Consider the following 24,474-nt stretch of genomic DNA (forward strand, 5'->3'; position numbering starts at 1 on the left):
CCCTGGAGTTTGGATAAATAAAATTAGCTCTTTGTTGTAGCCATAGCAATTTTTTCAGGTGTTTTGGACCAAAATGTTCAGGTAGCCTCTTCGATGAATAGTGAAGAGTGAAGAAAGTCACGAAAAAAAGGGACAATACACATAAAGTATTGATATTCATGAAGGCACAAAAGGCAGTTTGTAAGATGGATTTAAGATGAGACTTTTATTAATACTGCTGTCAGTCTTATCACTTATTTAAAGGTTGCTCAGAAGTAGGAATGAGTACAAAATGGAATTGGGGAAAAAACAGGCTGAGATTTGATCAAACATGAAAATATAATAATCATGATTCAACACCAACAGTGGGTACAAAGCATGGATATGGACATTGGTGCAGTTAGGAACAGGATTCTTTGTGAATGTGTATATAAGAGGGTTATGGAGCCTGCTACAATGCTACTTACAGGAGCACAGTACTCCATGATGGGATAGTGCAGTTTGTGACCCTTGCTTGCCCTTCCTGTCAAGAAACATGTTTGGCAGATATCAACATTAAACTGCTTCAGACTTCGGTACCTAAAGCAGAAAACATAAGAGTTAATTAGATTTAGGACTTAAACACGAAACACAAAACAAATGAAAGTCAGTTCTGATTGGAACCCAGGGTACATGATCATAGGGTAAGATGAAATGGATGGGAAAAGACCAGTTGGTCCCAGTGACCTATTTTAATGCTATGTATTCTTTATAAATGAATGCATATAAGATTAATACAGGAGTATGGCAAATATTAAGGAACAATGTAAAATATAAGGTTAAGGGTGCAGAGAGTGGGAACACAAGAGCATTTTTATCTTTTAATAGTACCGTTGTTTTTTGCTGGTATAAAGCTTACTGAAAGTAAGCATGCAGGTACAGCACTGCAGTGAAGAAAGCTATTGACATGTTGGCCTTCATTGCGAGAGGATTTGAGTTTAGGAGCAAGGAGGTCCTACTGCAGTTGTACAGGGCCCTGGTGAGACAGCACCTAGAGTATTGCGTGCAATTTTGGTCTCCTAATTTGAGTAAGGACATTATTGCTATTGAGGGATTGTACGTAGGTTCACCTGGTTAATTCTTGGGATGGCGGGACTGACATATGATGAAGGAATGGGTCGACAGTGCTTGGATTCACTGGAATTTAGAAAGATGAGAGGGTTTCTTATAGAAACATATCAGTATCAGTATCAGTATATCTTTATTGTCATTTCCTGAGTACTCACATACCCAGAGGAAACAAAAAAACGTTGCTCAACCAGTGTCCATTCAGTGTGCAGTACAAGTAACAACAAGTAACTAGAAATAAAAATACATATATCATGAACAAATTAAATTAAACACTCTACTCTCTACTAAACATCAACAGGCGTTCCGATCGACAGCTGCTGCAGTGTGTCCAGGTTGGTGGTTGGTGCGCGATACTTTGGCAGGGGGCTAAGTCCGTTTATCAGTCTTATAGCCTGCGGGAAGAAGCTGAGGAGCATCCTGCTGGTTTTGCAGCTAATGCTCCTGTACCTCTTCCCAGATGGCAGGATGGAGAATATGTGATGCGATGGGTGGTAGGGGTCTTTGATGATGGAGATGGCTCTGTTGATACATCTCTTCCTGTATATGTCCAGCAAGAAAGGGAGTGGAGCACCAATAATCCTGCTGGCGGTCTTCACAATCCTGTCAAGTTGGTGCCGTTCGTACGCCTTGCAGCTCCCGAACCAGGAAGTGATGCCGTTGGTTAATGTGCTCTCGATTGTCCCCCTATAAAAAGTTTGTAGATGTGTAGTGGGGAGACCTGCTTTACGTAGTCTTCGGAGAGTGTGTAGTCGCTGCTGGGCTCTCTTGACCAGTGCTGTGGTGTTGGTTGTGGACATCAGGTCATCTGACAGGTGGAGTCCTAGGAACTTCACGCTGCTGACCCTTTCCACATCAGCTCCATCGATGTGCAGAGGTGTATGGTGTTGTTTTCCCGCCCTCCTGAAGTCAACCACCATCTCCTTAGTTTTTCCCACGTTGAGAATGAGGTTGTGGGATTTGCACCATCCTGTGAGCAGCTCCACCTCCATCCTGTACGCCGACTCATCATTGTCACTGATGAGACCCAGATGTTAAACGCAGATATATCATTCTTAAAGGATTGGACAGGCTAGATGCAGGAAAAATGCAGGAAAAATGTTCCTGATGGTGGGGGTTCAGAACCAGGGGTCACAGTTCAAGAATAAGGAGTAGGCCATTTAGGACCGAGATGAGGAAAAATGTTTTCACCCAGAGAGTTGTGAATCTGTGGAATTCTCTGACTCAAAGGGCCAAATGGCCTATCCCTGCACCTATTTTTCTTTGTTTCTATGTTTATACATGTTTGAGAACTACCAACCACTTTGGCTTTCTTAAATTGTTGCAATTATCGAATGAAATGTAGAGACTTGTGTAATAGTGGGTGAGTAGCCCTTTAACAATTGTGCTGCAAATGTTTTAATATGGCGTCTTCTGGAAACGCTGTAAGATTTTTTGTTCTCCCATTGTAAGTTATATTACAAAGAAGATATATTTTTCAAATTTAAATGATAGAATTTTCTCAGGAATATTATGAAAGAAGCATTAAGAAGAGTTGTAAAACTCATGCTACTGTTGTGCATGAACCAATTATTATTATGATGTCACGTATGTCTATGCTCATTAGTTTAGCTGAGACACGAAAGGAGCAATGTGATAAGTCAAAGCCCCGCAAATTGCTCTTCACTATATATTTATCAATGTCAAGTAAAGGAGAGCTTAAGGTAATTTTGTTTAACTGGAGAGAATAATACAAAGAAAAGGTACTGAAAAGATAATTGATTGCCTTTATTTACCTGAAGCCTTTGATTGGGCATTGTTTGCAGATGTGGCATTTGGCTTGGTGTTTTGCAGCTTCAGCAGTTACTAAACGATGCAAGACTGGCAGCCAGACCATTGACTGGGGTTCCAGTCGCGTCCACTCCAGGAAATGCGTGACCTCAATTACTGGTTCCTCATTTACCTGCAGACAGTAAAATAAAGGATATGCTACAGAAATCATGTTAGGCATAGTCATGCAATCCAGACTGTGGAGATATTCTTCAGACTAGATTTTGTGAAAGGCATTAATTAGCCCAACATGGTTAAAAATAATGAGAATTAGAAACTTCATTCGTCAGTGTCAGGGGAAACATTATGTTTTGTTGGTCACATCAGAATCTATAAAAATGTCTCAATTCAAGATTTTACTCAATACAGAACATGTAGCAATGAAAATGCTATGGCATCTTGGAAAATGTGGAATGGAGGATAAAACCAGTATTCAAAAATGCACTGGTGGTAGGATTCAATTGAGCATTCTAGGGGTTAAGAAAAAGAACATTTTAAGCAAGTCTAGAAATATTGCGGGAACTGCTGGAAATCTGCTGGGTTTCGGTCAGAACCAACAAAGTAGGAAATCATTCATAATCTGATCAATTTTTCCTGTATGCAAATTGAAAGCGATGTACATTGTCCGGAAGATGTCAGCCATAACCAGTGATTCAAAGCACTTAATTACAGTCAAGGTCAGAGCTACCATGCAGAAGTCATTGGGACAGGTCATTTTATTTTTCTTGAGGACTGGAATGATGGTTTCCTTGAAGTAGATGGGGGTAGTAGACTATTGAAGAAAGATATTGAAGATGATGGTGAAGACTGTGGCCAGTTGATTGGTGCGTTATTTCAGAACCTATCCTGGAGCTCCATCCGGGCTGGCTGTTTTCCAAGGGTTTACCCTCATGAAAGCAGATCTGACCTGCCATGGAGTCATATGGGACAGCCACAGGGCATGGGGCTGTACCTCAGCCGAATTGTGCTCGCCAATTCAAAACGGGTGTAAAAGCGATTGACATCATCTGGTAAAGATAGGTCATCATCAGAGATCACCTCCAATTTTGGCTGGTAATCCTTGATGGTATTCAGGCTCTGCCACGGTCGCCTGGCACCCGCTTCTTTGATTTGAACCTCTAACTTTGGGCGGCACGGTGGCGCACCAGTAGAGTTGCTGCCTTACAGCGCTTACAACGCCAGAGACCCGGGTTCAATCCTGACTACGGGTGTTGTCTTTAAGGAGTTTGTAAGTTCTCCCTGTGACTGCGTTTTTTTTCTCCGTGATCTTTGGTTTCCTCCCACACTTCAAAGACTTACAGGTTTGTAGGTTTATTATCTTGGTATATATGTAAATTGTCCCTAGTGTGTGTAGGATAGTGTTAATGTGCTGGGATCGCTGGTTGGTGTGGACTCGGTGGGCGGATGGGCCTGTTTCTGTGCTGTATCTCTAAACTAAACTAAACTTGCTTTGGAATTCCCTCTTGGTATCTCCAATGGCATTATGAAGATGAAATTGACCTTCTTGTACAACAGTATGGGGTCATCCATCTTGAAAGCTTCATATTTGGACTTTAGCAGAGAATGAATCTCCCTGTTCATCCATGGTTTCTGGTTAAGATAAACCCTAATTGTCCACGTCAGAACACAATCATCAATGCATTTTGTGATGAAATTAGTCTCAGCTGAGGTACACTCATTCAGGCTGAATGAAGTGGCTTTGAATATGTTGCACTTCACTGTCTCAAGGCAGTCCTGAAGTTGACTCTCAGGCTCCACAGACCACTGCTGCAGTGTTCTTTTCGAGGGTGCCTCACACTTCAATCTCTGTCTGAAAGCTGGCAGTGGCAGCACAGACAGATGATCAGACTGGCTGAAATGAGGGCAAGGATTGGAGCGATGGGCACACTTGATGGTGCTGCAGCAGTGGTCAAGAGTCATGGGGCAGGAGACATGCTGATGGTATTGTCGAATGTACTCTTGATGTTTGCTTGATTGAAGTCACCGTTGAAGATAAACATGGGATCAGGTTTTACTGTCTCAAGAGAGTTGGCAACCAAGTCTACTTTTTCCGGTGCAACCTCTGTGTTGGCTTGGGGAGATATGTAGAACACTGTTCAAAAAGGAACTGCAGATGTTGGAAAATCGAAGGTAGACAAAAGTGCTCGAGAAACTCAGCGGGCGCGGCAGCATCTATGGAGCGAAGGAAATAGGCAACGTTTCGGGCCGAAACCCTTCTTCAGTTGAGAACACTGACCAGTACAGCAGAAGTTTTCAAACATAGAAACTAGAAAATAGCTGCCGGTTCGAGCCAGCACCACAACGATACAGGTCAAAACAGGTCAAACAATACTGGAAAATGACAAGGGAATTAAAAAAATGATTTTTGAAACAAAACATATGGATGCGTATGAAAGGTAAGGAAATCAATGCGGGAACTAAAATACTGATTAAAATGGAATGCTCCTTAAAAGAGATATCAATGTCTTCCTTTTTGTTGCGTTGTTGATGTGTCCTAATGTGATCATGGACCTTGATGTCCAGCCTGGGAGCAAGGAATGACAGATTCAGTTGGCTTAGTGCAGCTTTTGTTCAGAGGATATGTCTAATGATGCGTCCACATCCTGTGCACTTGCACATGTGTTACTGCTGAGAATTACGTTTTCCCATTAGCTACCATTGATATGATGCAATGCACTTCAGTAATGCCTTCAACACTTGCATTCTAGCCTGTTCATGCTTCTGCCCCAAGCATGCTAAGGGAGAAAATTATCTACCTTCGGAACATTGACCCACAGTAGCCCAAAAGCATCACCAGGAACAGTCAGTAATATTCCACTGCTATGAGTTGGTCATAAAGATAGAATCTGAAATATGTTTTGAATGACTGATGTTGTTTATTACAGCAAAATGCTGACATTGTAAAAGTAACAATACTCCAATGACACAGAAATAAATCATTAAAATTACAAATTACAACTAAATAGGATTCACTCTATGACTATCTCCAAACGCAGGCAGGTGGGACATGGTGTGGGCAATTTGGGCCAAAGGGCCTGTTTCCACGATGTATCACTCTATGACTCTATGACTAGGTGTACTGTATATACTGGGCACATACTAGTATGCAAATATACTAGGTAGGAATAGCCATTGTAGCCATTATGCTGCAAAGTCCAATCTATATCTTTACAAGTGAATTCATTTGTATTCTGAAACTAGGGTGCTCGTTAAACTGATTTTAACTCAATCGTGAAAAGGTGAAATCATCAAAAAAGGCATGAAAAGGAACATGGCATTTATGGCAAAATCCGGGCTCTAGTGATAATACATGAGAGACTGGGTTGCATTGAACACGAACAAATATCAGGCGAATTAGCGAGGTGCAAACATTCTCACAATATTCCCCAATCGCAAAGTTATCAGTTTATCAGTTATCAGTAGCTCTTCCCAGCCCACTCTGCCTCCTTACCACAACCAACATCCTCCATGGAAAAAAGCTTGCAGCAAACTTACAAACCGGAAGCAGCTCCTGACACTGGGCTCCACATTGCTTCCTCCAAATGCTGCCACTTCCCCAAGCTGGCGGGGGATCTGAATGGCTTCGTGTAGAAGAAGGCTGAGGTGCCGCTGATCACACAGGTTGGTTGAGCTGCTCACTTGCTTGTACAAGTCTATGGAGGGAAATAATATTGTTGATTGTTAGAGATTAACCAGAGATTGACGGATTGATTCTTGATTAGTATGGGTGTCAGTGGTTATAGGGAGAAGGCAGGATAATGTGGTTGAGAGGGAAAGATAGATCAGCCATGATAGAATGGCAGAGAGAACTTGATGGCTGAATGGCCTAATTCTGGTCCTAACATTAATGAACATGATTATACAAATAAAGCAATTAACCTCAGAAATGTAAGTTCCTTTGAGTAATACGAAGTGTTCTGAAGCATTAACAGCTATTGAACTACTTCTAAAGAGTATTTGTTGTTGCAATAAGTGGAGATGGAACAACTCTCACAGGAAAGTAACAGCTTATTTCAGAAGGAGAGAAAGGTAACTGGATACTAAGACCATGGTAAAAAACATACATTCAATCCCAATATGTACCTTGACTGCACAAGAATGAATTCCAGTGCATGACATGGACTATTCCAACACCAGACAAGTTGCTGCCTCTTTCTGACACTGCAGGTTTATGCTAGTTGATTATATAATATAAATGTGCTTTCTGCCTAGCAAAAGCAATTTTAACTATTCCAAACACTATTTGTGCTAAGATGTTATGTCTGTCAAATAAAAAGAAATATTAACACCACCTGCCCTAAATTGTCCCTTTTCCCTCATAGGGTATACTTAGTTTGGTCAGTGACCATCTTTAAGATGATGTTATTTATACTTCAATTGTTTTCTCTCTTTTTCACCCCATTCTTAAATTAAGATGCTTGGTTACCTCCTTTTAAATCTTTACCAAAACTGTATTCTAACCATCCTTCAAAATAGATCCAAGTCTCCTGATCCCTGAGGAATCAGCATCGGAACCAGCTCCAAATGTGAGTTGGCTGCATCACACCAGAAAATCCTATATGAATTTGTGATGGTTTTTCTAATTAACTACTGATTATTTTGCAGTAGAAATTACATTCTGCTCATGTTTTTACTTGGCACAAATATTTACAAATTAAATCTAAACTGAATTAATGCCTGTCACATCACTTTATTTCACTGTAACGGAAAGGATTGCACTCTGCTCAACACCATATCACAACTTGCAGGATCCACTGCAGAGTCATATTTGGAGTGTACTTATTTGCTTTGCAGTTAAGGTTAATAGCCATTTTTCATGTAGAATGATCCTGTGAGCAGCAGGAAGATAAGTTTTCTTTGCGTAACTTGTTGCTCTTCTTTAGAGCATGCAATGACATTTTTAACGCACCAGAATAGCTAAAATAAAGCTGAGCTGATGGCAGTGTATTGAACAAGCAGCAGTCTAAAATATTTTGGGGAAAGGTGATAAGATGTTAATAAACCCAAGCCTTCTTCCCTTCCATCTTTATGTCTAATATTTACATTGATATTTCTCTTCCACTTCTGCATTGCACAACGTGATAATTCCGGTTTTGAAGGATAATGCTCGAATCTTGCCATTGCGACTACTGGAGAGGATTGAAAGAACAAGATAAATCAATATAAGAAACTAAGACAAAATGCGCTTAAAAACATTTGAACAAAGTGAAAACTTTAGTTTAGTTTAGTTTAGTTTAGTTAAGAGAAACAGCATGAAACAGGCCCTTTGGTCACATGCACTAACACTATCCTGCACACACACCAAGGACAATTTTTACCGAAGCCAATTATCCTACAAACCTGTAAGTCATTGGAGTGTGGGAAGAAACCAGAGCACCCGAAGAAAACCCATGGAGGTCACGGGGAGAATGTACAAACTCTGCACAGTACAGCACCCATTGTCAGGATTGAACCCAAGTCTCTGATGCTGTAAGGCAGCAACTCTACCGCTGCGCCACCGTGCCGCCCTACCTGTTTGCGTTTTTTCAGCACTTATCATGTCTTTGTAGTCTTCAAAACAGAAATTCTGACAAATCAAGTTCTGGATGAATTTCTATTGCTTATTTCTCTCTGCTTACCGTATCATTCCATAAATGTTAGCTATCTGATTCAAGGCCGATTAGCATGAGCTGTGATAATAAGTGGTGCCAGTATTTTTCTCTGCAGCAAACATCACAGGGTAGGCCTGTGCCTACATTACCCCATATTCACATGATGCTGGTAGCAATCAGGGAAATCTACTGTGCTTCTGCCTATTAGCCCACAGGCTCTATATCCTGATTCAGGACATCACCCACTGCACGCACTGAAAGACAGATCTGTAGTCAAATTCGAAAACCTCTGGATATTTATAAAATTGAATTATTGAGGTTCTACGATATGTCAGATGAGATGTAATAGAATTCAGTTCTCCGACTGCAGGAAACTAACCCCAAGGATAGTTCACATATGTCTTATGCAAATTAATGTTTCCTATTTAAAATTCAGGAATAAAAATAACCTTCATTACAATTCATGCGTGACTTTTAAATTTGTTCTCCTGTTATGGAGGCTTCCTTTGCACGGTGCACAGGCATAAACTGGTCGTTACAATTCCCAGCATACAGATTCTGCACAGCTGATTGCAAATCGAGGTGTTTTCTGTGGTTGAGTGGAATATTCAGCATAGGAAGCCCAAGGTCACTAATAGCGTCTTACCCACTGGAAAACAACCTTAGTAAGGGAATTAATATTGGCCAGACTTAACTTAATGTCCAGGGGATATATTCACAAGTACAAAGTTATTTTTTGCCTTCCTTTCTTAATAACTCTTAGTTAGATATTCAAATGCAAAACTCTGTTTTTAATCAGTAACACAACTGGAAAATTATCCATACTGGAATGTGGCTCAATTATAATAACCTCAATCACATTGAACATTCAACTGTGAACTTCAGGCCTTTGCATCAGGATACATAGAATGTTGTCATTTCCTATGTCCCAGATTCGGACATCACTGTTCCATGGTCCTCCCAGTGCAGGAATGGACTGGAACCCCTATTAGATACGGTAAGTATCTTCCTCATTTACATGCTTCTGGCTGCCTTTGAACTGCACAACTGCCATCCCCACTATAGACTGTACTGGTGCCTGTGGCTGCCCTTCTCACCTCTTCAACCATAGGGATATTAAAAGCTCCCAACCACTTCTTCCCACCATCTCACATCCACCAGGGTGTTAACGCAGGCCGTGATGCTTCCCACCACTCACGCAACTCCAACAACCACATTATAAATACAGGCCCTGATTCTACCTCCATCCACCACCCTACATTCAATAGATCCACATGAATGAGAAAAGATCTAATTGAAACCAACAACATTCTTCCATTGCTCAAAAGGCTGGGGAGGGAGAATATTTGCCCTGGGTGAGGATTCTAGAAACATCACTCACAGTCTCAAATGAGCAATGAGTTAGAACAAACATAGAGACAAATGTCTTCATGCAGGGTGGTGAGTTCTATGCCATGGAGGGCAATTGGGCTTCACTCACTGATTTCTGGATACTTAGGGAGTAACGGAATATGAGGATAGTACTGAAAATGATAGTGAGAGAGATCAGCCACTATCTTGAAGAGTGGTAGAACAGATGCTGAAGACCTAGTCCTGCTCCTAGTCCTTATTTTCTTATGTTATCCCATCCCTCCCTAGCAGAGGTACTACACAGTCTTCAATGTCTTCCCACCATTCATAAGCCACACCACAGGCTTCATCTGGACTATAATCTCTGGTCATCTTGACTGGCCTTGGAACTGAGTACAGGGCACACATTTTCATTAATGAAGGTTTAGTTTAGTTTAGTTTAGAGATATGGCACGGAAACAGGCCCTTCCAAGTCTGCACCGACCAGCGATTTCCGCAATCTAACTTTATCCGTCACACATGAGGAACAATTTACATTTATACCAAGCCAATTAACCTACAAACCTGTATGTCTTTGGAGTGTGGGAGGAAACCGAAGAGGAGAAAACCCACGTAAGTCATGAGGAGAACATACAAACTCCATATCGACAGCACACTTTGTCAGGATCGAACCTGGGTCTCTGGTGCTGTAAGGCACCAAATCTACAGCTGCACCACCATGCTGCCTTTATCCATCTTGGTGTGTGACAAAAGTTCACCTTGCCCATCTAACACATGCGTTTGGATGTAATCTAATTTTTCTGGTTCTTATCTCTATTTATCTTATACTTTGTTGCCGTTTTTGTCCCTTGGCTAAAATTGAAAAGTTGTGAGAGGAAGTCGTTTTCATTCCAAGTCAAGACTTCACTCCAGTCAGGTGTAGCATGATTAATTTATGAAGTAATGCTGATTCTGCACCGCATCATCAGATGAGGCACAGAGCTGCACAGAACCAAGCTATTTCTGGACTTGTTTTCCACAAACCAGAACTTCAGAACAATTCCTGTTATATTGTTTTAATCCTCGAAAAGTAGCTCTTACTCTATGCCAGTCTCTTGGTAAATATGCCATCGCTGGGCCTCTTTACCAAATTAATAACCAATTATAGACAAATTTCAGAGTAAAGTTGGAACTATTGGAAATTGAATTGAGACTCAAAACTTGCCATGTGTTATTCTTAGTGCAGCTGAAGGGATCCTTAAGCCTATCATTTTTGGCTGGTATCCATTGTGAAGGGCAGCATGTCAGCTACCCGAATTAACAAGCAAGTCAGTGCTGGGAGTTACTTGCACTTTACCAAACAAGAGTGCGGCACGGTGGCGTAGCGGTCTAGTTGCTGCCCTACAGCGCCAGACACCCAGGTTTGATTCTGACTAGGGGTGCTATCTGCGTGGAGTGCGTATGTTCTCTCCATGACCCCATGGATTTTCTCTGGGAGGTCTGGTTTTCTCGCACACTCCAAAGACCTGCAGGTTTGTAGGTGAATGTGTGTGTAGGATAGTGTTAGTATACGGGGACTGCTGGTCCATTTGGACTCGGTGGGCTGAAGGGCCAGTTTCTGCGCTGTATCTCGAAACTTAAACTAAACTAAACTCAGCACTGGCTTCCTTTGCTGGTGCGCGGCTCAGTAGTAGCACTGTTTCCCACTCTACTGCCTCTGGCTGCAGCTGCTCCTGCGCTGCACATGCAGGTTTTTCACGGTGTGCAGTGATGCAGCAGGAGGTTCCTGGTTTTGGGCAGCTGAGACGTAATCACAGCAGTTCCATAGGAATGAGTGGGAGAAAGACAATGCCAGAGGGGAAAGATAAGTGGAACGTAAAAAAAATGTAAGTTATTTTTAATGTTCTGGTTGTTCTTAAGCCTGTTAATAAAAATAGTATATTTGTTTAAATGTTTGGACATATCCCAAATGTTCCTGATTGACAGAAAGAAAAGTATTTGGAAGATTTAAGAACTCTTGGGTGTTGTTGGTGTCGAGGTGTTCGGTGAGTGCAGTAGTTGAACTGTGTTAATTCAGCTTCCACTCTGTTGTCTACCTCAAGATGCACCTGGGGCCCAGACAGGAATAAGCAACATGACACAGGCGTTGGGGCGAGTCATTTTAGGGCAACAGAAGATCTGTCCCAGTATTTTACATTTACCATCAGCATATAATGCCAACAATATAATGTGCTGTATTCTGCGCTCAACCTTCATAAGGAGTACATGGTATGAACGGAGGTACAATTTAAACCTACGTGTCGTAAACATTGAGGAGCCAGTTCAGACACATGTCCACAGAAAGAGGCACGTTTACAATGATCCCACGCTCGTGCTCGAGGTGATCGTACATCGCGGTGAGGCACTGGATAATTTCCAGAACCTCGATTGTCTGGTTGCTCTGCTGGAGTTTGTATTGACTGAAGATATCCGAGGCACTGTTTATGCTTAACAGGTCCACTAATGCAGAATAAAGTAAAGAGAGGAAAGAAAACAACATATTCTATTAATGCAATATTCATACTTTCAAGATATAAGTCATCCCGTTAGAAGGAATTAATCAGAGGCATTTAGTTCTGGAATTGTATTGAGTTAGCATGCCTTTTGTCTTTTGAATTCATTGCTCTGCTCTTTTATATCTCTATAGGGTATTCATAGATAACCTAGAGAGAGTGGTTGTAAAAGTAAGACATTAGATTGTAGTGCAGCTAAAAAGGAAAATTCCATCACTCATCTTAGTATTTCATGGAATAGTTCTTCACCAGATGCCCCAAAACATCAATCGAAGTGAAAACAGGCTGTGAAATAAAATGCTGGTATGTGACAAACTCCTTACTTTGACACTGACAAGAAACAATGAATGCTTGTGGTCCATCAAGTTTTCATCTGCTCTCAATGGGCACTGAGCAAGCCCCATTGTCTGACCAAACACGAGCCCAGTGCTACTATATATGTTGGTGGTGTCAGAATGTCCCTGCATTGTGAGCTTGAGTTCCAAATATGGGCTATTCTGGTCAAGACTGAAAACGGGACAAAGTTATAAATTAGATGGGTGGGGTCAATTCAAAGATTAGGGGGGAGGGGGCTTAGAAATGCCATGACAAAGCAGGTTGTGAATTAAATTCAATTTAATTTTATCGTCTCAATATGGTTTCAATAAATTATAGACATGACTCCATGGCAACTGGAAACGTATGTAGTTCCTGTCAACAAAGAAAGCCGAGGCTTTGAAATGACCCAGATGTACTTACAGCGAAGTGCCTTCTGCACACGCCTCAGCTTCATGGCAGTTCTATAAGCTGAGAATTTGATGTTATTCAGAGCAGCTAGAAGTAAATTGTAAAAGAAAAAGATGCATCAACATACCCCTGAGAGGGGAAATGAACTGATATCGTTTAAAGACAAATCTGTTTATACTATCTTTAAATACTGAGATTTGTGTTGCATCTGATCATGGATAGGAACGTTTTAGAGGGATATGGACCATATGCAGGCAAATGGGACTAGCTTAGATGGGGCATCTTGGATGGCATTGACAAATTGGGCCAAAAGGCCTTTTTCAATGCTGTGTGACTATGAGTCGCTATGACTCCATTGAGAACTGAATGAGTAACAATTCGAACTTTATATATGGAACATGGTTTGACTTCAGATCTCCACTATCTCTATTCCTATCATAAATGGTTCTCATCACTTCTAGTTCTCTCTCAGGGAAATGCTATGGACCAAACTAGATCCATTGCAGACTCCTTCTAAACTTACAGCCATGATAAACTTCTATCAATATATAGTCACCGTCACTAACATTAAAACATCCATCACCACAACTTTGGTCTTCACCATTGCCTCTGATGCTGAAACTTTCACCTCTGCTGCTGTTACCCATAGACCCGACCATTCCAATGCTCTCCTGCCAATTACTGTAATTCACCTAAAGGAATTTGAAACCTTTGTCCTAACTCACACTATCTTGTCCATCCATCATCTCTGTCTTTGGCTTCTGGTTAAGCTGCAGCTATATTTAAAATCCTCATTCATGTCTTCAATCTATTAATGGTCTCCTCCCTAACTATGTGTAATCTCTTCTGGCCCTATAACTCTACAATATATCGGGTCTCTTCTATTTTGAACACCACACCATTAAATCAGAACCAAATATGGCTGCTGTATCTCCTCTGTAAAGACTCTTTTGAAAACCAAGGTTTTAGTCATTGACGAGTGTGGGCCAGATTATTTGACCCACAGACAGCAGCCATGGAAACTGGGAGCACAATCTTCCAGTTGGTGCATCCGTGGGTGACTTCCCCTTTCATCAATATGGGCATCACTGAGACTTCTCAGTGCTCTGGCATTGCTAAGTGGTGAATGACTGACTGAAACCAGGGAATGAATGAAGTAACCGAACCAGTCTGAAACTCTGGTATGGGGTGTGAGGGTCGTTTGGGATCAGAGGTATTTGGAATGAGATCTGGAGTTTGGGATGTGGTCTTTACTATTTCCCAGGCAGAAAACTGGAATTGATGAAAAGCATTTATGATAGGAACCAGAGACAGTGGTGATCTGAAGACAAACCGTTTTCCATATATAAAGTTGGAAGTAATTTTACTCATTCAGTTCTGAATAGTCATATAGAGTCATATCTATATAATTAAAGCCCAAATCTTGACCACTTCCTGTTTCCACTGCATATTGATGTTAGAAAAAACGCTACCACTCACGGCTGTGATTTTTGGCCATCTTTCTCAGAGTCCCCCTCCGCTGCGCAGGACAGGAGGGTTTCTCCCATCGATGAAAAATAAAAGACAAATTATGTTAAAAAAATGTTGAGATTCTCTCTTCTGTCAATCACACCATGAAGGCCACACCCCTTCTGGTGGGAGGGGGAGGGACTATAAAACCCGGAAGTGTGGCTGTGCCTCAGTCACTGCAGGATGGGGGAGCGAGAGGTCAGTCTGAGGTGTGAATAACACTGAACACATGTCTACTAAACTATGAGTGGTTTTACTGACCTGTCATTGCCCTTAATGTGGTTTGAAAATGTTGTTTGAAAATGTGGTTTGAAAATGCAAAAGTGGTTTTGGTTTGAAAATGCGAAAGTGGTTTTGGTGTGAAAATGCAAAAGTGGTTTTGGTGTGCCTTATTGAAAAGTGGTTTCCAATCCAATCCAATCCAACTTTATTTGTTAAGCACTTTAAGACAACCAATGTTGACCAAAGTGCTGTACAGAAGAATAAACAAGACATCATAAACAGACAACATAACAGAACATAACATAACAGCTCACATAAAGCGCAAAAATTACATATGAAATACAACAATAAATTAAAAGACATAAAACATGAGTAAAAATAATAACCACGCAATAAGCAATCAAAAAAGAAATTAAATCAAGTAAATAAAGTCGACATCTTACTGGGTATCAAAGGCCACGGAGAAGAGATGGGTTTTAAGAAGTTATTTAAAAACAGACAGTGAAGAGGCCCGTTTAATGTGGAGAGGCAGATCATTCCATAATTTGGGTGCCGACACAGCAAAGGCACGTTTGCCTTATTGAAAAGTGCTGTGCCTTATTGAAAAGTGCTGTGCCTTATTGTAAAGTGCTGTGCCTTATTGAAAAGTGGTGTGCCTTATTGAAAAGTGGTGTGCCGTGTTGAAAAGTGGTGTGCCGTGTTGAAAAGTGGTGTGCCTTCTATATAATTAAAGTCTAATCTTGACCACTTCCTGTTTGCGCTGTATATTGATTTTAGAAAAAACGCTACCACGTATGGCTGTAATTTTTGGCCATTTTACTCAGAGTCCCCCTGCGCTCATCAGGTGCCGAGGATTTTTCCCATCCATGAAAAATAAAAGAGTTATTAGTGTTTAAAAATGTTGAGATTCTCTCTCCTGTCAATCCCACCATAAAGGCCATGCCCCTTCCGGGGGGAGGGACCGTAAAACCCAGATGTGTGGGTGTGGCTCAGTCTCTGCTAGATGGGGGAGGGAGAGGTCACAACTCTGTCTTAGGTGGCCTGCTTGAAATGGTATGAAACTGCAGTTGAAATTTGGTGGCCTTGAACCCACTTGAAATGGCATGAAACTGCACTTGAATTCGGTGGCCTTGCTCCCTGCTTGAAATGGCAGGAAACTGCACTTGAATTTGCTGGCCTTGCACCCTGCATGAAGTGGCAGGAAACTGCACTTGAATTTGGTGGCCTTGCACCCTGCTTGAAGTGGTAGGAAACTGCACTTGAATTTGGTGGCCTTGCATCCTGCTTGAAATGGTAGGAAACTGCATTTGGTGGCCTTGCACCCTGCTTGAAATAGAATTTCAAGGTATAGCCGTGAATCAACTGCCAGCCCACCAGCCGTGAGTGAGCTGCCAGCCCACCAGCCATGAGTGAGCTGCCAGCACACCAGGCTTGAGTGACTGAATCTCAAACTGGATTCAGCCGAAGAATCCATTCAGCCCACAATAGAGCTAGTAGGGACATTGTGAGCATGAAAAAAAGGCCATTCTCTCCAAATTCATCTATGCCTATCAAGATAACCCATCTAAGCTAGATGCATTTAGTATGGTGATTGAAATATATGTTGAGATTTACGTGGCAGTGGGAAGAGAGTGATGCATTTTTAAAGTAGGCTGGGAAATTAATTATTGCGAAACATTTTTTGGATATACCATTCCTCTCAGGCGGCTGACATGGAAATCACATGGGAGGCCTAATCATTACCTACAAAGCGAGCTCAGAGGCTAGTCATGTTATTTTCCTGTGTACCGACAATGAACGAGAGGGGTGAGGTTAGATGGGGGCTCGGTTGGGGGTTAAGCTAGCCCCTGGTAAACTGCAAGCAGAACACCGTGTAGCTGTAAACCATCAGCGACATCCAATGGTGGGCATCCATTGAGATGATCGAGCCCAATAACTCCTTTTTTGGCTAGAGGTTAAATTTTACTCGTGACAGACCTAGGCATGTCTTATTAAAAGTATGCTATAAATAGAAGCAATTCTTGTTGTTGTAACCATACATAAACGTATTGAATGATTCAGTGTTATATTTCCACTAGGGAGTAATGAGAAAAGGAAATGGATTTTGAAAATCATACCGCACCAGTAGATATCAGTAACCATCAGCTACAGCGATGAGCAGTTTATTTACATTTTTATTTATCACAAAGATTTTCAACCAATGTTAGATTCACAGAATGTTAATGGACTGTTCTGGAACATCAGTGATAACATTGAAGATTGTGTCGGAAGCCTTACCCAGTGACAGGTACAATTCAGTCATCTTTGGGTGATCCCAGCATGTGGTCTGTCCCTGGTGACTGCAATGAGAGAGCAAACATTAACATATGCTGACTGTTTAAAATCTGTACACATCTCAGAAAAATAAAGTAAAAGTAAATTATTACTGCGATTTTCTATTGTGTATAGGGTGTATGAAGTGAAAAACGTGTTTTTGGCTTGGACGGACAATAGTTATTTTTCACAAGGATGACAATAATTCCCCTTCAGTTGCAACGCATGCCGATCACATTCAGATGATGCTGCAGAATAAATATATTCTGATGAGTTGTTGATCATTAACCTACAGGAATTCCACTACAAAAGGCCTAGTCCCATTGTAAGAAAGACACAAAAGGCTGGAGTAACTCAGCAGGTCAGGCAGCATCTCTGGAGAACATGGATAAGTGAAGTCTTGAGTCGGGACTCTTTTTCAGACTCTTTCCACTCAGCCTGGTTCTACTCTTTTAGTTTTCCTCTAGTGCCCCAAAGATGCTGCCTAACTATGGGGTATTTGTCCCGGAATACTTGGCAGATGAGTATTTTTCGCCAATGAATGATTGTCAATAGTTTTTGTTCCCTGCAGGATGTACCATAGTCAACATCACATGAATCTTCCTCGGGTTAGGCGGAGGCTCACTTGGAAGTTCAGCTGATCCTCTAGTAAACAGCAAGCTGGGCACAATGCAGCTGCAAACTATCAGACATGCACAATACACCCCAATGGCAGAACAATCCTCCCAAGCCCAAAGGCATCATGGCCAAATGCAATGTGCCATGGTGGCCTAGATCAGATAACTTGGAAGCTAACATACACAGGCAATTTGAAACATTTGATACAGAGTGTTGGCATATACATCACATGGCAATTGGAAGAGGTGTACAACAGGTACCTGATCCAATGATACCCATTCTATCGCCACTAAAATATAAACGGGGGGGGGGGGGGGGGGGGGGGGGGGGGGGGGGGGGGGGGGGGGGGGAGGGCGGGGGGGGGGGGGGGGGGGGGAGGAGGGGGGGGGGGAGGAAGGAGGGATTAGTTGATGGTTTAGGGTGGTAGTTGGGTTGGGGGTCATGAATTGGTGGGGCAGTGGCAGGGAGAATTTAATTCAACATATCACACTATATGGGCTAAAGGCTACATGCTTTGAAGAGTACATTTTCTGACTAAATCAGAAATTAAATAATGAAATCATGTCCTGATACTACTATCTAATGCTAGATATTGATCACTGTACAGGTCCTGGGCAATGGCTGCAGGCTGTAGGAAGCATCAGAAGCTGACAAAAACTCATGAATTAAAGTACAATATGTGCATACATCCCTGAAAAAAAAATCATCCACAATTTCTCCCCTGATCTTCATTCTCACTCATTTGCATGCAAATTACTTTTACAACTGGAATAAGATAGTTTACCATGAAAACCCAGCACTAACACAGCACCAGGTCAGCTCTCATTTTGCATTCTTTGTGAGCCTGACATTTTAATGAGGTTCAGAATTCAAGATTAATCTTTATCTCTGCTCTAATGTCAATTTTGGAACAGGCTTTCTGGTGAAAAAATAAAATTAAAAGGGAAACTGTGACATTTAAAAAAGTGTGATCTTGAAAATGTGTAATCTCTAATTTGGCAACGTGTAATCTCCAACAAATGGTTACTACCCTGTACTATGTGAAATAGTTTTAAAAATAAGCTTGAAGACGCTGAGCAGGTTCATCCACAGCGGAAAAAGTAAAAAAAAAGTATTTCATAGGTTGGACGTTCCTGCTGTATCTTTCCAACATTTCCTATTTTTATTTCTGATTTACAGATTTTCTTTTCATTATCCCAGTGCAAGCGAATCTCCAACTGAGAGTGAAGTAAATTCTTCATGATGGTCCACTTCGGCAGAGTGCCAAGAATCATACATTATTCAGCATATGAAGGAGTAATGGGCCGGTCTCACTTAGGTGATTTTTCAGGCGACTGTCAAGATGCCGGCAGTCGCCTGAAAAACTGGCAACTGGAACGGCGACTGTCAGAGTGGAACACACACACACACACACACACATCACTTCCTTCACCAGCCCGTTATGCAGGCGGGAGATAGGGCAAGAGGGAGGAGCGCTGTCTGAGTGAAATTCACACGGTGCAAAGCCATGGTGATACAGACACACATGGCGATGAACAGGAAGGTTGGCACTGTAATTAAGACGGCTAATGCACAGTGTCCTTTAAAAGAGGGGGAAGAGAGGGGGGGGGAGAAGGGGGGAGAAGGAGTGGAGACAACTTCTAAGAAGCTAGAAACACACGGCTGTGAAGCTCGGCGGACATTAACATTACTGGTCGGTTATCCTTGGTTCTGAAAACTACTGCTTACGTTTTTTTTCCCCAATGAGTCAATGAAATTCACCGGTCAGCACTGACTACAACTTACGAGAACCTTTGAGAACCTTTAACCTCCTGGCAACTCACGAGGACCTCCTGGCGACCCACCTACAGCTTGAGAATTCTCGCTACGCTCCATGGCGGCTTCATTCAAGTCGCTGCTAATTTTTCAACATGTTGAATAATTCTCGGTGACCATAATGAGGCCGCAACTAGTTCCCAGAATGCGGGAACTCCTCACGACCATGAAGGCGACTCCCCGGCAACCACCCGCAAACATGTGGCGACTCCATATTCTCCTGCAGTCGCCTAAAATGTCGCCTAAGTGGGGCAGGCCCATTAAGGAAAGATCTCTAAAGTTTATCAGGGAGTTGTAGATCAGTAAACTGAGAACAAGGGCAACTCAAAAAGCAGCAGACAAAGTCTTTAACTGGGGACCTTGCCGTATGTGACTTAACATTCAATTGGTTCAATCTGCAGTTGTACATTGGTTTATGCATGACAACCAATCATAATAGGTTAGCATCACTAACCCCACCTTACTGTACCATTTATATTAACACCTACTTCCTACATTGCTCAGTTCTGGAAGCATTCAAGATGCTCTGACAACTAACAATCTACTGTACTGCTATAGTTTGCATATCGAATAAAGATGATCTTAGATTACATGTCGTGTGAATCTCTTGTTTACAGCAATGATACAAACATATTCACAAATTCAGCATTAGTGAGACTTTAACTTGCTATGTTTTGTACCGTCTGTTTCAGCCATATGTTATTTTACAGATTGTTCATCAATAATAATATATTCCATCTGTGCAATAATATTATCTACCCTGCCTTTCAATAACCAACCAGTGAAAATGCACATGGACAAAGAAGAGCAGTCCCCATGTGCTAGTGGAATAATTGATGTTATTCTAGGATGAAAGGTTGCACACTCATTATTTATTCATTCATGGCATGTGCAAGTAACTAAAAATGCAGATATTTCTTGACCATTCCAGGTCTCTGAGAAATAAGAAGACAGTCAAAAATCAACTACATTGGTGGATTTGGAGTCACACATGAGCTAGACCAGGAGATGATGGCAGATTCCCTTCCCTGGAGGATATCAGTGGATCATATGGCTTGTAGTGATAATCCAGAAATTTCACAGTTCAGCCTTATGAAAAAAAAAATTAAATTAAAATTCCTCAGGTACCACATTAAGATTGCAAGTCATGTACTGCTAGCCAAGGAACTATCAGGCTAAACTTCCCTCTTCACAAACAAAAACAAACCTTGACCCCACTGCTCTTTACCTCATTTGCAATCTCACTTTCTCTCTGAAGTCTTGATGGACACCCAGGTCTCGCTGTACCTCCCCCTTACCTAACCTAACCCCATTGAGATAATAATCTGCCCCCTTGTTTTTGCCGCCAAAGTGGATAACCTCACATTTATCTATATTATACTGCATCTGCCACTACCCTCTTCAAGAAAATCCCCCAAATATTGTATTAAAATATTTTAATAAATCATAATGAGTTCAAAGATAAGTGCGCAGGAACTATTTTGTCCCATATAGATCCTATTATTGGTGAACTAATGGAATATTTTGTGGTTTGGGCTATGGAAAGGTGAGCCATTCGCCGTAGAAACTCAAGCCTCTGACCTGGTCTTGTAGCCATTTTGGGCAGTCACATATATTTCAAGAGTCAAGAGTCAAGAGTGTTTTATTGTCATATGTCCCAGATAGAACGAAGAAATTCTTACTTACAACGTGTAAACTATAGGTGATTGAAAGCTGTGCAGTTATGTGCTATTCTGCACTTTCCCAATAACACGTCAACCTGGTTCTTCATCCCACATTGACTCCAAGAGAAGCAAAGACGATTTAAAAATTAATACTCTTTTCAAATATCCCAATGAACGCACTGGGTTTTACTCAAAGCTAAAGGTACTGACAAATGTATCTCCTAATTTGGACACCATGTCAAAGGCTACTCTGATTCCAACCATCGTGGTCTTCACGCTGGAATTCTTGACCCCTCTACCTCACTGTCACCTTTAAGATGCTCAAGAAAATATACTTTTTGGAGCAAACATAGAATACCCGACCTTCTTATTGGAAGGGTTGATAAATCTTCTTATATGCTGAAGTTTCAAACTTTGTAGGTTGCATTGATATGAAAGGCCTCAGAAGATTTTGCTGCATTAAAGATGCTGTAAAGTACAAGACATTGGTGTCACTGCACATGGTTTAATGTGGCTCATAATTTACTCTTCTAAATTCTGTTGGTTAGAATCAGTATGTTCACAATCCTCACTGTCCTATTTAATCACATTTGGTCCCATTTTGTTTTAATTAACTTTAATCTGTTGTGAACCATTGGATGAATCAGGAGCCAAATGAAAATTTGCCAGATACCATGTAGAAAAAACAAACTGCCTGCAACATGCCCATTCTGCAGCACATCGCAGCAGTTTTGTATCTGCTCAAGAACATCTCAAAATCCACGACTATTGAAATGTATATCTCTTCCTATTTTTCAACCCTTCCAACAAGAAGGATTTAGTAGCATTCTTCCATGGGAAGGGGTCCTCGCCCCCCCAGTGATGACCCCTTCTCCCGTCTCTAACGGACCCCCTCCTCATGGCCATCTACCGGCTTTAGACCTTTTTATTTTAAACTGCCGCCGGGACATCAACCGCCTCAACTTCTCAACTCCCCTGTCTCACTCTAACCTCTCCCCCCCTGAACGTACAGCCTTCCACACTTCCACTCTGTAACAACCCAGACTGGGTGATCAAACCTGCCGACAAGGGAGGTGCCGTGGTAGTCTGGCGCGCTGATCTCTACAAGGCTGAGGCCACGCGCCAACTCTCAGACACCTCCTCCTACTTATCCTTGGACCTTGACTCCACAGACGAGCACCAGGCCATTATCTCTAGCACCATCACTGACTTCATCAACTCCAGCTTCCTACCTCCCCAAGCCTCCAACCTCATCGTTCCCCAGCCCCGCACGGCCCGATTTTACCTTCTCCCCAAAATCCACAAGCCTGACTGTCCTGGCAGACCCATTGTTTCTGCCTGTTCATGTCCCAACGAACTTATTTCCACATACCTCGAATCCACTAATCCCCCCTGGTTAAATCCCTCCCTATCTATATTCAAGACATCTCACAGGCTGTCCGTCATCTCCAGAAATTCCGTTCTCTAGGCACCCATTCCCTCATCTTCACCATGGACGTCCAGTCATTCTACACCTCAATCCCCCACCAGGATGGTCTCAAAGCCCTCCGTTTCTTCCTCAACCAGAGAACCAACCAATACTGATACTCTCCTCTGCCTAGCGGAGCTGGTCCTTACCCTTAATAACTTCTCGTTTGACTCCTCCTATTTCCTCCAAATACAAGGCGTAGCTCTGGGCATGCGTATGGGCCCTAGCTATGCCTGCCTCTTTGTAGGGTATGTCAAACAATCCTTGTTCGATACGTACCAGGACCCCATCCCCGAACTCTACCTCCGCTACTCATGGAGGTAGAGATATCTCTCTCACCCCTCTCTTCTCACCCCTCTCTCCCCATTCCCTATTCTCCTCACCCTCTCTCCTCACCCCTCTCTCCTCACCCCTCCCTCATCACCTCTCTCTCCTCACCCCTCTCTCCTCACCCCTTTCCCCATCTCCTCCCTCTCTCCCTCCACCCATTCTCATTTTATTTAATCTTGCACCATTCGTTGAATGTAAGGTGCCATTAGTTTTATCTTTTGCTTTAATGCAGGGAATGCTTCCACTTTTATTCAGAGAGAAGCTATTACTCCCTGAATATTAGTATCCATTTAATGTTGCTTTCTGCACGAACAATTATCACTTCATTGGTATGGGGTAGAAAAGCAATTATTCAAATGTTTGATATGTAATTTGGCTTCGTAAGGGAGGATGTTTTAAAAAACCCCATATACTTTTTCAGGATCTGAATATCGCTGGCAATGGCTGCCATCTCTAATGCCTATTAGAATGTAATGGCGAGCTATCTTTTCAAAATACTGGTGAAGGTACTTCCACTGGGCCAAACTATAGAGAGTCCCAGAATAGACCCAGTAACAATGAAGGATTGACAATATATTTAGAAGTCTGGATGGTGTGTGACTTGGAGAGCAACCTGGCGGTAATGGCGTTTCTATGTACATGTTCATCTTGTCCTTTCTACAGTAGACGCTGCAAGTTGGGTAGGTGCTGTCGGAGTAGCCTAAGCAAGTAATTGCAGTGCAGTTTGTAGATTTTACACACTCTTGTCACTGTGTGTCTGTGCTGGAGTGCATGAATATTTATGGTGGTGAATGCCATGTCAATTAAGCAAGCTATTTTGTCCCAGAGGTTATTGAGATTCTTGAGAATTGTTGGAATGATATTCACCCAGACAAGTGGAGAGTATTCCATCATCTTGCCTACTTGTGTCTTGTCTGGTATTTATCTGCCCAATCCGTTGTTGAGCTATTTAGTAAGGTTCATGCTAATAGTGCAAGGAATCTTTACATCTTGAGGAAACCAAACATTCTTGTCAATCCACTGCCCTGTATTTCAACTTTAGGTCTATAGTGTGCACCAAGAGTGCCAGCAATAAAATTGATTGTTTTGAAAGTGTCTGCTGTGCTACAAATGCGATTAGCACCATACAATACAATTACATTGAGTACTTTGAAAACAATTGCTCAGCTTCATTGTGATCATGTTTAAATGTTAGGGAAGAATGGCAGTGGGGTATGCAAGTTGGTGATAAGGGAAGAGAATAGAGAATGGAAAAAGGAGTAGATCACGATAAAGGGGAAAATTGAGATAAGAAGAGAAAGAAAATAGATTAAAATGTAAAAATCAAGTTGCTGGAGGAACTTGGAGAGATAGGTACCATCTATGTAGGGAAATGGACAGAGGACATTTCTGTAGTTAATCAGGGATTGTACATATATGGCAATAGTCTTCTGATCTGTATG

At 41.9% G+C, this 24,474-nt stretch overlaps 1 protein-coding gene across 3 annotated transcripts in view; it reads right to left on the reverse strand.

Moving 5' to 3' along the window:
- drp2 (dystrophin related protein 2) overlaps nt 1-24,474 on the reverse strand; it is a 103,229-nt gene that overhangs the window by 33,904 nt on the left and 44,851 nt on the right. For all 3 annotated transcript variants that reach the window (XM_055643872.1, XM_055643870.1, XM_055643873.1), the window contains 7 exons: nt 17,102-17,163; nt 13,106-13,180; nt 12,113-12,314; nt 7,939-8,024; nt 6,391-6,548; nt 2,862-3,028; nt 447-558 (listed from right to left, as the gene is read on the reverse strand). In XM_055643872.1, coding sequence (XP_055499847.1) covers nt 447-558; nt 2,862-3,028; nt 6,391-6,548; nt 7,939-8,024; nt 12,113-12,314; nt 13,106-13,180; nt 17,102-17,163 — 862 coding nt within the window. The remainder of the gene's footprint in view (nt 1-446; nt 559-2,861; nt 3,029-6,390; nt 6,549-7,938; nt 8,025-12,112; nt 12,315-13,105; nt 13,181-17,101; nt 17,164-24,474) is intronic.

Source organism: Leucoraja erinacea, chromosome 12 (genome assembly GCF_028641065.1).
Source record: "Leucoraja erinacea ecotype New England chromosome 12, Leri_hhj_1, whole genome shotgun sequence".
In the NCBI taxonomy this organism is placed as follows: domain Eukaryota; kingdom Metazoa; phylum Chordata; class Chondrichthyes; order Rajiformes; family Rajidae; genus Leucoraja; species Leucoraja erinaceus.